General features: G+C 42.6%; 1 protein-coding gene across 1 annotated transcript in view; it reads right to left on the bottom strand.

Moving 5' to 3' along the window:
- The window catches only part of LOC135093916 (zinc metalloproteinase nas-4-like), a 73300-nt gene that overhangs the window by 53416 nt on the left and 3787 nt on the right, over positions 1 to 16097 (bottom strand). Inside the window, exon 2 of the mRNA XM_063993583.1 lies at positions 9763 to 9870. Coding sequence (XP_063849653.1) covers positions 9763 to 9870 — 108 coding nt within the window. The remainder of the gene's footprint in view (positions 1 to 9762; positions 9871 to 16097) is intronic.

The raw sequence follows: 16097 nt of genomic DNA, 5'->3' as shown, positions 1-16097 counted from the left end.
CAGGGTGGAATCAAAAGCTTTTCGTTTCATCAACTCCTCTCCTCTAACTGACTGTCTTCAGCCTCTCTCTCACCGCCGCAATGTTGCATATCTAGCTGTCTTTTACCGCTATTTTCATGCTAACTGCTCTTCTGATCTTGCTAACTGCATGCCTCCCCTCCTTCCGCGACCTCGCTGCACAAGACTTTCTTCTTTCTCTCACCCCTATTCTGTCCACCTCTCTAACGCAAGAGTTAACCAGTATTCTCAATCATTCATCCCTTTCTCTGGTAAACTGTGGAACTCCCTGCCTGCTTCTGTATTTCCACCTTCCTATGACTTGAATTCCTTCAAGAGGGAGGTTTCAAGACACTTATCCACCAATTTTTGACCACTGCTTTGACCCTTTTACGGGACTTGCATTTCAGTGGGCATTTTTTTTAGTAGATTTTTGTTGCCCTTGGCCAGTGTCCTTCCTACATAAAAAAAGAAAATCTAGCCAGCTGCAGTTGTCAAATAAGCGCTATAGATAATTTCGGACACCACACACCAAGCACACACTGGCGCATATACTTAATTTTTCTAAGTTTTGTAGATAAAAATTGTATTCATAAACTACATAATATTTTTATCTTTCATGCATAGCTTGTAGTACGACGGTCATTTGATTTCAAATACTCCCAGCAAGTCCAGTACCACAGCCGTTTTTCATTCTTTCCGACAGCAGAAAGCGAGCAGCATGACATCATTTGTTGCTCAGTATGCCCAGTCGACAGTAAAAACGGACAGCATGCTTGGAGAAATTTTCCCTGTGTGACGCCGCCTTTACACCTTCACGGCACTGCCACTGTTAGGCACACTATTACTCCTACGTCACTTCAAGGCACTGATACTGTCAGGCACACTATTACACTTTATGGCTCTGTCACTGTCAGGCACACGATTACACCCTAGGCACTTCAAGGCACTGTCACTGACAAGTAATTTCCACATTCCACATCCCTCGTCACCTCACGTTATTGTCACTATCAGGAGAGTGCGTCCGAAACCAGGGGTGGGCGGTGCACTTCACCTGTTAAGTGGACATCCTGGCGACATCCACTGCTGAGGTGACGGGGTTCCACAGCACCGCCGTGTCGTCGGAGAAGGCACGCTGACACCTCACTGAGCGGCAGCTCGAGGAGGATGTTTGACACTACCACTCTCGTGATGCGTTCACTCCTCCTCCAGGGTACCCGAAGCGCCGTGAGATGAGGTATTTGCTGCACCTGAGTCTTGTGCAGCACTGTGAGAGCCCCCTCTTGCCTTCCGTATTCCAGGCTGTCGAGCTGGTTAATGGGAGCGTCTTGCTCTGTGGGTGTGGTCGCTGCTGCCTTTACTGTATCTACTGCCATTGCTGCTGTTGCTCGGTTTGGGGCTGCTGCCGCTAGCACCGTAGATGAGGCGCTCGGCCCGCCGCTGCACCTTGTCCAGCAGAGACAGGTGGGACTGGGCACTGCTCATCCACGTGAGAGGACTGTACTACATGATGGACCTCACCTGTGTCTTGTACAGTGTCATGAAGCCCTTGGCGTCGAGTAGGTGCCTCACTCAAACGCAGGAGTGTCACCATCAGGGAGGCCTTTCGTGCCACGCTTTCCAGATGGCTGTCGAAGCTGAGCTTGGAGTCTATCTCCACCCCTAGGGAGTCCTTAATGGCAAGGGTGTCTTCTCCAAGCTTCAGCCTGCCTTCCATCAGCCTAGCATCCTCCCATGAACGTGAGATGACTAAGGCCTGGGTCTTTTCGGCAGCAAACTTGACTTGCCACCGTCTGGCCCAGGTCATGATGTCACCAAGGTGGCGGTTGGTGGCATCGATCACGTTTATGGCCTTCTTTCTACCATAACTGTGAGAGAGTGGCATCATTCGCATAGGCTGACGCTAGCGAGAGGTTCTGGAGATCATTAAAGTACACGTTTCACAGAATCAGGCCCAAGATTGAGCCCTGTGGAACGGAGGCTTCAACCAGGTGTGTCGCCGAGGTGCACCTGCTCACAAGCACCCTCAGACTCTGGCCTTGTATGTAGCTGGAGAACGGCTTCAGTTCTTACCCCGTGACGCCGAGCTGCTTAAGCTTGTCCAGAAGTCCTCTGTGCCACACCCGTTCAAACGTCCCAGCAATGTTCAGGGCGCTGACAAGGGAGGGCCCTCCAACGTCGAGAGCGTCATGCCAGGTTTTGATGAGTAGGAGGAGCAGGTCGGAGGCGGAGTGTTCCTTCCTAAACTCGTGCTATCGTGGGGAAGTGAAGTGGTGTTCCTCCAGGTCAGCTGCTCTGCAGTAATCCTCTCCAGGATTTTGTTGACAGCTGACAAATATGAGAAGGGCGGTAGTTAGTTGGTCCCCTTTTCCTTCGTTTTGTGCACGGGTGTGATCCGAGCCTCCCTCCATGCAGCGAGCCAGATGCTGGTGTGGAGGTACCGCCGGAAGATGCGTGTGAGGGGCTTTGTCAGCTCCTCTGTACAGTGCTTCAGCAAGAAAGGGGAGACGTCATCAGGACAGAGCGCCTTTCTGGTGTTGAGGCTACGCAGGTGCCTCGCCACAGTGTATTCAGTGACCATCAGGTGGTTAAGGGTGTTGTCGCACAGGCGTGTGAGGTGTGGGAGCTAATGGTCAGTCTCTTCGGTGGTCATTTTGTAGTTGAAGTGTGCCGCCAGGAATTCGGTCTTGTCCTGGCTGGCAACCACCAGGTTTCCAGTGGTTGTTTTGAAGGGTGGGATCCTCTCCTGTGTGACCTTGCCCTGCTTCACCAGGGATCACCATTGTTTGGGATCCATTTGGTTGCTGGCGAGTTTCCTGCGTAGACTTGTTTCCCATCTCTTCCTCGCCTACAAGCAACGCGGTGCTGAGCTTTGTGGTATCTGGTTAGGCGGCGCTGCAGGTGGGCCCACGCCCTGTACTTTTCATTAACAACTTGCCAGCACCTGTAGCCGAACCACGATTGTTCTCGTGGCTCGACTCTATAGGTCCTGTGAGGGACTTGCCTGGCTTGAGCTGAGGATTAGCGAGGTGAGAGTTGTCACGTTCCGATTCGCGTCATTTGGGAACGTGGCATCCCAGTTGATGGAGGTTAACTATTCCTTTAGTCCACGTCAGTTAACCTCCCACATCCACATGGTGAGTTGGTTCTCTTCCTCACTGGTAGGATTGAGGCCCACTTCGCAGACAACAGCGAAGTGATCAGAGCTACCAATCTTTTCCAGTTGGCAGTACTACACGGAGTCTACGGTGAAATCTGTCACGACAGGGTCCAGGGAGGAACCGTGCATGTGCATGACGAATTTCACGTCGTTGGTGAGCCTATGGACCGCTGTCAACTCTGTGAAGGCCCGGCTCACCAGGTGTTGGTTTAGATCTCCGGACGACGATGAAATTTTGACAAGTGTGGGTGGCCATGTTCGTGTCCAGATGGTCCGTGAGGAAGGAGAGTGGGGCACTGTGTTGCCATTGAGAGCGGTGCAGAGGACAGAGCAGCACACCAGTCCAGTCAGCAAGGAGAAGATGGGAGGACAGTACCTCTATCTCCTCTGGAACAGCAACAGGCAGCAGTTACAGCTGCAGGCCCTCGCGGTGGCACAAAGCTACGCAGCCGCCTTGCCCGGCTGGCCTATCCTTCCTCACCCAGTGAGTGTAGTCTGGAATCCTGTCGTGCGTCGTTACGCAGGTGTCATTTAGGAACGTCTCAACGGCTATCATCATTGTTCCTGACGGCTACGTGAGTCAGCTCGCCGACATTCGTCCTGAATCCGCGTACATTGGAAGACAATATTCTGAGGCTACTGGATGCCATGGCTGTGTTAATGGAAATATGAGGGAGGGACAATGTCGCCCCATGCACCGTACTGTTGAATCGGGTGTCTGTGGTGGTTGGGTGGAGCCTGGCGGGGTGGTGTTGAAGTAGTAAATGCAGGTGCAGGAAGGGCAAGGAACGGCTGCCTTTCTGACAGGCGAGCCCTGAACAGTCGTTCCTGCCGCGTCTCTGCCGCCCGAGTGTACCAGGAGTCTGCTACGTGACCTGGACCCATGCAGTATTCCAAGCGTAGGCTTCTCCTTTCCTCCGCCTGCCTCTTCCTGTACTCGTCCATCAGGTGCCCACTGAGACACACAAAAAAGCCTCACAGTGTCTTGTGGAGGGTCCACGCTGCAACAGTTAAGCGACTACCGTGGCTTCTAGCTTTTTCCTGTGTGGTGTGTTGCCGCCGCGACGCGCTACTTTCCTCTCGGAAGGGAAGGTGTGTGGATTCCAGCTCACCCCTTTGGCTTTGCCAGGGCTTCAGTGGAGTTTGACAGGAGCTCCTTCCTTATGGCGGTGTCCTAGTCAGCTGTAGCTGGTGATTGTTGGGGTGACGGATAGGGGACTGGGTAGGTTTTCTGAGAATTAGGTGTTTGTTTGAGCTTGTCAGGCACGTACATGACGAGGTGCAGAATACTGCGTGCCAGCCTCAGTTCTCCTGCCCTAGAGCAGCAAAAAGAACCCTCTTTATGGCAGTCTGTACAGGCCTAGTTGGGTTGTCTGGTTGTAGGACGTGGATTCCTTTAGCCTGGTGGAATAACTGCAGACACAGCAGGGAATCCAGTTTGCCCAGCCCAGGCTATTTTTTGGTCGAGTGACGTACTCCCGGAAGGAGTGGTGGTCTGCCCGGAGAGAGATAGTCAAAAGAATGATCAAGGGAATTCGGGATCACCATGAGGGAGTGGCGGTGGGAGTGAGGTCAACAGCAGGTCGTGGTTAGCCGCTGCATGACACCACTGAGAACACTAACACACTGTGCACAACACTCGACACGCACTATGCACTCGCTGCTTCCACTGTAGTTTCACGGTACACTGCACTGCTTTACACTGTTATCACCCGCTGAACAACCGCGTCCACAGGAGCGTTTCCACAAACAAGCAGAAAGTATAGCGGGGTTCACAGAGCACACGAAAACACATCCAGCTTCTATGGCAGACCTAAGTGCTAACATGGACTTAGCTCGAAGAAATGCTAAAGCATGACTAAGCATGTCTTATTAAGTACCTCAAACCTGTAAGATCTACTGAGCGTGACTTAGCCCTGCCCTTAGCAGACGACAAAATTCAAGCCACCATCGAGGTAGCTCAAGGCTAAGGCAGTGCTAAGACAACAATAACAAGAAACATGGCTGAACGTCAACAAATAGGAAGATGGCGTCCAAGGACCTTCTATGAACGCAAGAACATTCTCCAGATATTATGATGATACTGAGCTTACCGAGAGGTAAAGACTGAACCGTGAAGGAATTGTTTTTGTGACAGATTTAGCCAGTTGACATAACATTTCACGAAGATGATCGTGAAAATGAGAGAGAGAGAGAGAGAGAGAGAGAGAGAGAGAGAGAGAGAGAGAGAGAGAGAGAGAGAGAGAGAAAACGAAGATGATCGTGAAAATGAGAGAGAGAGAGAGAGAGAGAGAGAGAGAGAGAGAGAGAGAGAGAGAGAGAGAGAGAGAGGAGAGAGAGAGAGAGAGAGAGAGAAAACGAAGATGATCGTGAAAATGAGAGAGAGAGAGAGAGAGAGAGAGAGAGAGAGAGAGAGAGAGAGAGAGAGAGAGAGAGAGAGAGAGAGAGAGAACGAAGATGATCGTGAAAATGAGAGAGAGAGAGAGAGAGAGAGAGAGAGAGAGAGAGAGAGAGAGAGAGAGAGAGAGAGAGAGAGAGAGAGAGAGAGAGAGAGAGAGAGAGAGAGAGAGAGAGAGAGAGAGAGAGAGAACGAAGATGATCGTGAAAATGAGAGAGAGAGAGAGAGAGAGAGAGAGAGAGAGAGAGAGAGAGAGAGAGAGAGAGAAGAGAGAGAGAGAGAGAGAGAACGAAGATGATCGTGAAAATGAGAGAGAGAGAGAGAGAGAGAGAGAGAGAGAGAGAGAGAGAGAGAGAGAGAGAGAGAGAGAGAGAACGAAGATGATCGTGAAAATGAGAGAGAGAGAGAGAGAGAGAGAGAGAGAGAGAGAGAGAGAGAGAGAGAGAGAGAGAGAGAGAGAACGAAGATGATCGTGAAAATGAGAGAGAGAGAGAGAGAGAGAGAGAGAGAGAGAGAGAGAGAACGAAGATGATCGTGAAAATGAGAGAGAGTGAGAGAGAGAGAGAGAGAGAGAGAGAGAGAGAGAGAGAGAGAGAGAGAGAGAGAGAGAGAGAGAGAGAGAGAGAGAGAGAGAGAGAGAGAGATTTTGTTTACAGCTCCAAAACTGTTTAAGACGCTATCGTTCCTTGAAGATAATCTCTTGCTAAATATTTTTTTAGTGATCGCTTTATAATGGTGTTGTCTGATTTTTTTTTTTATTTAATCTTGTTTCTAAACGTCGTTTCCTATGTCAAAACTTCATATGGCATTTTTTTTCCTTTTTACCTACGAGGGTTACTGGCCAAAGGAAACAAGAAAAGAAGAGAAAAAATCCCCTTGAAGTGACAATTCCAAAAGAGATGTCAAGAGAACCATCCAAAAATTAAAGGATAAGTGTCTTGAAACCTCTTTCACGAAAGAGTTTAAGTCATAGGAAGGAGGAAATACAGAAGCAGACAAGGAGTTCCAGGGTTTACCAGAGAAATTGATGAATGATTGAGAATACTAGTTAACTCTTGCATCAGAGAGGTAAACAGAATGGGGATGAGAGAAAGAAGTTTTGTGCAGCGAGGCCGCGGGAGTAGAGGAGGCATGCAATTAGCATGATCGAAAGACCATTTAGCATGAAAATAGCAGTAAAAGATAAGAAGAGATGCAACATTGCGGCGATGAGAAAGAGACTGGAGACAGTCAGTTAGAGGAGAGGAGTTGATAAGACGAAAAACTTTTCATTCGATCCTGTCTAAAATAGCGGTATAAGTGGAACCCCCCTCAATACATATGAAACATACTCCACACATGGACAGAGTTAGCATCTTTTTAGCTACAGACGAAATGTGAAGTTTCCAGTTTAGATTATTATCAGTAAAGGACAGACTGAGGATATTCAGTGTAGAAGAAAGGGACAGTTGAGTGTCACTGAAGAAGAGGGGATAGTTGTCTGAAAGGTTGTGTCGAGTTGATAGATGGAGGAATAGAATTTTTGAGGCATTGAACAATACTAAGCTTGCTCTGCTCCAACGAGAAATTTTAGAGAGATCATAAGTCAGGCGTTCTGTGGCTTCCCTACCTGAACTGTTTACTTCCTGAATGGTTGGACGTGACGAAAAAAACTTGGAAAAGTGCAGGGTGGCATCATCAGCGTAGGAGTGGATAGGTTAGGTTAAATTAGGTTAGGTTAGGTTAGGTAGTTTGATTTAGGTGACCACTGATGAATAATAAGAAGAGAGTGGATAAAAGGAAGGAGCCCTGAGGAACACCACTTTTGATAGATTTAGAACAGTGACCGTCTACCAGCAATAGAACGGTCAGAACGAAAACTTGAGAAGATACAGAGAGAAGGATAGAAGCCATAGGAGGGTAGTTTGGAAATCAAAGCTTTGTGCCAGGCTCTATCAACGGCTTTTGATATGTCTAAGGCAAAGCAAAAGTTTCACCAAAATCTCTAAAAGAGAATGACCAAGAATCAGTAAGGAAAGGCAAAAGATCACTAGTAGAGCGGCCTTGAGGAAACCCATACTAGCAATCTGATAGAAGGTTGTTAAGTGATAGATGTTTAAGAATCTTCCTGTTGATGATAGATTAAAAAAAAAAAGTTAGAAAGGAAGGAAATTAAAGCAATAGGACGGTAATTTGAAGGATTAGAAGGGTCACTCTTTTTAGGAACAGGCTTAATATAGGCAAACTTCTAGCAAGAAGAGAAGATAAATAAATGTTGATCAACAAAGTTGAAAGAGTTTAACCAGGTAAAGTACAAGCAAGGAGGAACAGTTTCGGAGAACAATGGGAGGGTCCTCATCAAGTTCATATGCCTTCCGAGTGTTTAGGCCAGCGAGGGCATGGAAAACATCATTACGAATGATTTTAATATGTAGCATGAAGTACGCCTACAGATGAGATATAAAGTTTTTAGTTTAAACTATAACTACAGCACAGACCGAGGATGTTTAGTGTAGAAGATGGGGACAGGTAATTGTCACTGAAAAAGAGGGGATAGTTATCTGGATGGTTGTGCAGAGTCAATAGATGGAAGAATTGAGTAGTTTGAGGCATTGAACTATACTAAGTTTGCTCTGGTCAAGAATGTTTGGCGTATCTCCAAGACGGTCAGGAATACGAGTAGGTTGTTGCACTTTACGAGTACATCAACACAAACTAGACACAGACTGACAGACAGAGAGGGAGTGGGAGGGAAAGGCGGGATGAGGGAGGCAGCAGCCAATCAGCAGTTAACCACACGCGAGATCAGTGCAGAGGGTGGGGCTTGCCTCTGGAGGACAATATATCTCTATCACCTTTCGGAAATATGCGACCAGACCTAAGTCGTCTCGATGCCTCGATGATCTGTCCTAGCCACCACCATTTTGCAGATGGACCTCTATGGCGTGTGGCCAATCTTTGCTTTTATTGTAAATGTATATACGACTCAGGTTACAAGGTGAGTATCTCTATCTCTGCTTACATCCAACCTACACTGAAAAAGTAGGCATACCCCGTCGACCAAAGAAATAGAAAGAGAAGTAGAAATCACAAACCACATAGAACTAATAGAACCTAAAATACCTCACCACATGATAACAGCAGAAATTTTTGAACCTCTTAAGAATTTGTCAGAGAAAATCAAGGTATTTATGGTACACAACTAAGAATGTAAGGAAGTCTGGATGAAATCCGAGATCTTCACGGGCGTTAGGGAGCTTGGTGCAGCGCTTCAATTCCTTGCACTTCTCATCACACCAGGCCGTTGTTACGGAATACCGGTCTTATGGGGCCGCTAAGTTTGCAACATCAGCACTACCAACTCCATCAGCTATGAGAGCCCTTACCCAATGCAAGAAGGATAAAAAGGTGAGCAAGGAGACATCCGACACGAGCTCCTACGCTTCAGGCCAATGATTTATGTGGTGATTGTGGAAAATAACATGATTCCAAAACATACCCAGCTACGAAAACAGTGTACCGTGCTTGCAATCATAAGGGAAACGGTCAAACGCCGATAAGTGCCTTATACTAAGTTACAAGTTTCAGACCTGTGGAAAAGTTACTGTTTTGACTATCAAGCTCTCATCTTACCTTCACCAATGGGTTGGATCTGCTACCGGCAGCGCTCGGCACTACGCATGCTGGCAAACGTGGGAACGCTAGGATTGATTTATCATTTGCTAAGGACAGCACCAGCTCTTTCGTGGACCCAAATAAATAGGCATTTCGTATCTCAAAACCGTTAATATAAAGCTACATATTATAAAACCGTCCAAAAAATGGATGGTAAGAACAACTTGACTGCCACTGGAAGAAAAAGTGGACACAGGCAAAGCACGTCATGCGCCGTACAGAAGACAAATGAACAACAAGAGTAAGAAAATTACTATCTTTCGTTGAGAAAAGAAGGCAGAACAGACAGGAAGCAAAATTTTGAAAATTATGTAAGTTTCGATGAGATTGATAATGGCAGGTAACAGACATGAGTGGAGAAAGTTATAGGAAGCATGTCCCTGAGAAGAATAAAATATTGATGGAGATGATAACGATTGTACGACCGTATATCACATTTACCTTTACACGTAATAGCAACATATTTTCGAATCCCTAATAAGGGTTCCTCATGTAGAATTTATGCATCTATATATCATATTCATGTCCCCAACATCAACAATTTTAATAATACCAAGTCTGAAAGCAGAATTCGCCTCCTGCGCAGTGCCGCCTCAGTGTGCGTCAATCCAGCCGCTGACAACGCCAGTACGGCTATAACTGGGATGACCATGACTGGAACCTGAAAACAGAGTTTCATAATTAATCGTACATATGCCCTTAGAGATAGTAAAGTGATATGCCATAAAGACTGATATTTTCAGATTTAGGTGATAAAGGGATGTCTATGTTTTTAAAGATATGTAAATTAATGCGTATTGCATTATATTGATCAGATCCTCATTTCAAAAGACGAATGCACGATCAAGAACTCAATCATTTTAAAAGTTGGATAAATCATTAATAATAAATGGTACAGCAGCAAGCAAATAAGCAAGTATACTCACCTGATAGACACACACACACACACACACACACACACACACATATATATATATATATATATATATATATATATATATATATATATATATATATATATATATATATATATATATATATATATATATATATATATATATATATATATATATATATATATATCACGCATTAATGGTTTGTGTTGTGACTTGTATATAAATTGTAAAGTCATATTAAGGGGTAATTAAGGTTAATCTAATAGAAATTAAGTGAGCGGAATGCGCATTTCTTTTGTTGCTTGACGATGGTAGCGAGGCTCGCTGCTTGGCTCATTCGCCTGCCCGCAGCCGCCACAAGCACTACAGTGCTATTAAGACCCATCTCGCCACTCTACCAGTTTTCCTTAGTTAGTTAGTTAAATTCGCTAAGTTAGGAGGAACTTAGGTGTCAGAACAATTGGTTACGCGCAGGTGTGGGCAAACTACGGCTAGCAGGCCGCATGCGGCCTGCCAAAGGAATTCATGCGGCCCGCCAAATGTTACTAAATTTGAAAAAAAAAAGTAACCAAGCAACGCCAAATAATATTGTGAGCAATTTGTTTTCTTACTGTAGGTGTGCGTATGCGTGGGAGAGTGCTGATCAAAAGGTTACAGACACCGACGGTCTTCACTGGGACCAAGTGACTCCTGACTCAATAAACTAACTCAACTCAACAGTTTCAAGCAACAGCAAACTGTGTTTGAGAAAACTTCATCTTTACAAAGGAAAGCGAGAAAGGCAAATTTTGTATTAGCAAATAAAATTTCAAAGCAAAACATGTCATTTGCAGAAGCAAAATTCATCAAAGATCGCATGCTTGATGCTATCAGTGTTGTGTGTCCTGAAGTTATATAAAAAAAGTAGAAGCCATATCTCTGTCACGAACAATTATTGTTCGTCGCATAGATGCAATTACAATGAATATTCAAGAACAGCTGTTAACAGCTAGTGGTAGTTTTCAGTGGTCTTCTATTGCTTTAGATGAGAGTACTGACATTCAGGATACTGCTCAGGTACTTATTTACAACAGAAAACTTTGAAATTACAGAGAAATTGTTATCTATAGTCTCTCAAATACAATGTTACTGGAAAATATTTGTACAAGTGTCATTAACAGTCTAATCAGGTCTAGATTAAGCCTGGATAAACTGGCAAGTATTACAATTGATGGTGTTCCTTCACTCATAGGCAAACATTGTACCCTTGTGACCTTGATGAATGATAAAATCAAGGAAGATTTTCCATCACACAGTGCGCTATCTTTTCACTGCATCATGCATCAAGAAAACCTCTGTAAGTCTTCTTTAAAACTCAGACATGTTATGGATCCAGTGGTGCGTGCTGTGAACTCAATAAGAGCCCGGGGACTGAAACACAGGTAATTCCCAAGTTTCTTGGAAGACATCGAGGCAGATTTTACTGATGTGTTGTACCAGACAAATGTCCACTGGTTAAGCATGGGAAAAGTGCTAAAGAGGGTGTGGGATGTTAAAGCAGAGATTGTCATGCTTTTTAATATGAAAGAAATGTCTAACGACTTTTCAAAGGAAATGGAGAGTGACGAATGGGTTTGTGATTTTGCATCTGCTGTAGACATTATGCAAAAGCTGAATGAGTTAAACACTAAAACTACAAGGCAAAGTTATATGTGCTCATGAATTGTACTTGGAAGTGAAAGCCTTTCAAACGAAACTTAAACTTTTTGCCAAGCAGCTTAAAGAGCAAAACTTTGTTCATTTTCCTATGTTGAAAACATGAGCTGCCACACAAGCATTATCAGACAAGTACAGTTTCCAGCTTATGGCTCTAAAAGAGGAATTTATTAAAGATTTTCTGATTTCAAGGCAACTGAAGACCAGTTCAATTCGCTCAGCTCACGTTTTGCCTGTGACTTTGAAACAGCTAATGAAGAACTGCAGATGTAACTGATTGATTTGCAAGCCGACAACTCTTTAAAAAGGCTGCCTGAAAATAAACCACTGGTAGAGTTTTATGCATTTCTGCACTCAGAAAAGTTGAAAAATCTGAAATTTTTTTTCAACAAAGATTTCTCCATTATGAAAGTTAACAAGTCAAAAAACAGATCACTTCTCATGGACTCGAATCTTCAGTCAGTATTGAGGATCAGCACAAGCAACTTGACGCCTAATTTTGACAAACTGGTAAATGACTGCAGTCAGATGCATCATTCTCAGTGAGTCATTGAGATACTTCTATAGCTGAGTTACTTTGTTTTTTTTCAAATAAATGTGTTTCATGTGGAGTTGCTACTTTAAAATATCAATAAGAATGATTTTTCTTCCTTAAGGAAAAATTGAGTTACTTTTTTTTTTCAAAGAAATGTGTTTTTTGTAGAGTTTCTACTTTGTAATATATTTTTTTCTTTAAATTGAGTAACTTTATATGTGTTTATTTGAAGTTTCTACTTTAAAATGTTAATCAGTAATAAGAAGTGTTTGTTTTGCTTCTTAAAGTAGAGTTTCTACTTTGTAATCTATTTTTTTCTTTAAATTGAGTCACTTTATATGTGTTTCATTTGAAGTGTTTACTTTAGAATATTAATCAATAATAAGAATCTTTCGTTTTACTTCTTAATTAGAGTTACTTTGTTTTTCAAACAAATATGTTTTTTTTTTCTACTTTATAATCTCAATTAATACATTTTTTTTTTTTTTTCTTAAAACAAGGTTATTTTCTTTTTTAAATGTTTCATGTAAGGCTCCAACTTAAAAATACTTACTAAAGTAAGTAACTCAGTTTAAAATGAGTTACTTTGCCTTTCAAATAAATGCGTTTCATGTTTATATCCTACAATACTTTAAAATATTAATTATTAAAAATTAATTGCATTTTTTTCCTTAAAGAATTTTATTTTGTCCATTAATATATATATATATATATATATATATATATATATATATATATATATATATATATATATATATATATATATATATATATATATATATATATATATATATATATATATATATATATATATATATATATATATATATATATATATATATATATATATATATATATATATATATATATATATATATATATATATATATATATATATATATATATATATATATATATATATATATATATATATATATATATATATATATATATATATATATATATAAATACATATATAAATACATATATAAATATATATATAAATACATATAATATAAATACATATATATAAATACATATATATATATATATATATATATATATATATATATATATATATATATATATATATATATATATATATATATATATATATATATATATATATATATATATATATATATATATATATATATATATATATATATATACATTATTTTGGGTTAATATATTGTGTGGCCCCATAAAATCGTGAATTTTTTTATGTGGCCCTTGCACTGAAAAGTTTTCCTACCCCTGGTTTACGGCAAGGGAGCTTTTGTCTTACCTACGAACTCACGGCTAGCCTGCTGGCTTGAAACACCAGTGACCATCCCTCACCACTGACTGTTGCCGTAACTCCCAGCGACATGATCCACAGATAAGTTATCATTTATTTATATTTATATTTAGTGATACTTTTTGTTTTTATGTGTAAGCTGGGTGGCAACGGGGTGAGTGAAATCTCAAATAGTTACCACACCTTGAATATTTCTAGTGCCCCGAGTGATGAAGGCAGGGTCCCTTCAGATACCGAAGGTTCGAGAAGCTTTTAACAGATGTTTCGTGTTGCACTAGTCGGGCATAGCAAAGTACCTGAGTCCATCTCGCAAATTCACGGGTATGGAATTAGGACTCTTCACCATCCCTGGGCAGAGCTGAAGCCTTTAACCACGACAGAAGATTAAATCAGGTGGTAGAATGACTTCATGAACTAACCATATTTTTTTTTTCCTAGGGAGCAATGATATAAACCGGGAAACGAACGCCAGGGACATAACGGAACACATTAAAGGCATAACCAGATAAATAAAAACCCACCGTTACTCTGATGTTACTCTAGTACAAACAGAATCTAGAAATATCAAAGAACTGAGGCCAGGGAGAGTGAACCAAAGTATATATGACCAGATAACCAGATCCATCAATTAAGAAGGGCATTAAGGGGGACCTCACAATCACTTCATAAGTTTCGGTTCCCTTTTCTATAAAAGGCATTTGGCGAGGGATGGTATGCACTGGAACCTTTTTTTTTTTTTATGTAGGAGAGACACTGGCCAAGGACAACAAAAATCCAATAAAAAGAAATAGTCACTGAGATGCCAGTCCCAGACAAGGGTCCAAAGCGGTAGTCAAAAATTGAAGGATAAGTGTCCAGAAACCTCCCTCTTGAAGGAATTCAGTTCATAGGAAGCCAGAACCAGGCAAGGAGTTCCAGAGTTTACCAGAGAAAGGGATGAATGACTGAGAATCCTGGTTAAGTCTTGCATTAGAGAGATGGACAGAATAGGGGTGAAAGAAGAAAGTTTTGTGCAGCGAGGCCGTGGGAGGAAGGAAGGCATGCAGTTGGCAAGATCAGAAGAGCAGTTAGCATGAAAATAGTGGTAGAAGACAGTTAGAGATGCAACACTGCGGCGATGAGAGAGAGGCTGAAGACAATCAGTTAGAGGAGAGGAGTTGATGAGCTGAAAAGCTTTTGATTCCACCCTGTCTAGTAGAGCGGTATGAGTGGAACCCCCTCTCCCCAGACATGAGAAGCATATTCCATACATGGACGGATAAACCCCTTGTACAAAGTTAGCAGCTGGGGGAAGGGTGAGAAAAACTGGCGGAGACGTCTCAGAACACCTAACTTCATAGAAGCTGTTTTAGCTAGAGATGGGATGTGAAGTTTCCAGTTCATATTATAAGTAAAGGACAGACCGAGGATGTTCAGTGTAGAAGAGGAGAATAGTTGAGTGTCATTGAAGAAGAGGGGATAGTAATCTGGAAGGTGCCATTGTCGCAGGCCGGGGAATCCCCGAAAATGACAACGCCCAAACACCCAATTCAAAATGGTTAGACCATATATACTGCCCAATCAATAAAACGAAGACAAGTTATGGAGACACTGAAACAATAGGCACCTTTTCTACCACTGTGAATAAGAAGCCAGAGGTACTGAGAATTCCCAGATATTTTTGTCTGTGACCATGCTATCCCTAATAAGAACCTATTACCGGATTTTGAGTCCCTTGCATTATTCTTGGAACACTATTCCACACATCCTGACTCTATCCATGTATTTACGGACGGTTCAAAATCCGAAGATGGAGTCAGATTTGGTGTTATCTTTCCTTCATTCTGTCGAGACGGTAGCCTCCACGGTGTTGCTTCTGTTTTTACAGCATAACTGTCTGCCATTATTTTAGCTTTAATAATTATTTTTACTCTTACCGTCTCTCTCCGCTGTTCAACATTTTATCTCTTCTTTCCTTCATCCTCTTGTTTTACCTATTCTTGAGGGGCTCTACGTTTTACAGCGTAGAGGCTACCACGTCTGATTTTGCTGAGCCCCCTGCACATGTTGGAGCTCAGGGGATTAAGAAGGCCAATAGGCTGGCTAAAGCAGCAGCAACTCGAGTTACTCCTCCCACCCTCATTCCCTTTCATGATTTCAACTCCAATATAAGGGTGGCAGTTCTTACAAGTTTCCAGGGTAGGTGGGAAGATGTGGTTGCCACCACTAAGGTGGGTGAGATAACTTGTGTAACTTTCTCTCCCTGGATATATGTCCATGTGCAGGAGCGCTGCTCAGAGACTACACTGTCTCATCTCTGGACGAGTTACACACGTCTCACTCATGATTACCTAATGTCCCGGGAAACCCAACCATTTTGTGATGACTGCTTAGTTCTCCTTACAGTGCGACACTTGCTAGTGGAGAGTCCCAGTCTAGTGGAGCTGCGGGAGCGATATGTTTTCCGTTGTCGCGATGAGGCT

The sequence above is a fragment of the Scylla paramamosain genome, chromosome 44, assembly GCF_035594125.1.
Source record: "Scylla paramamosain isolate STU-SP2022 chromosome 44, ASM3559412v1, whole genome shotgun sequence".
Lineage (NCBI taxonomy): Eukaryota > Metazoa > Arthropoda > Malacostraca > Decapoda > Portunidae > Scylla > Scylla paramamosain.
The sequence above is the reverse complement of the archived record's forward strand: the minus strand, read 5'-3'. Positions and strand labels throughout refer to the sequence as shown.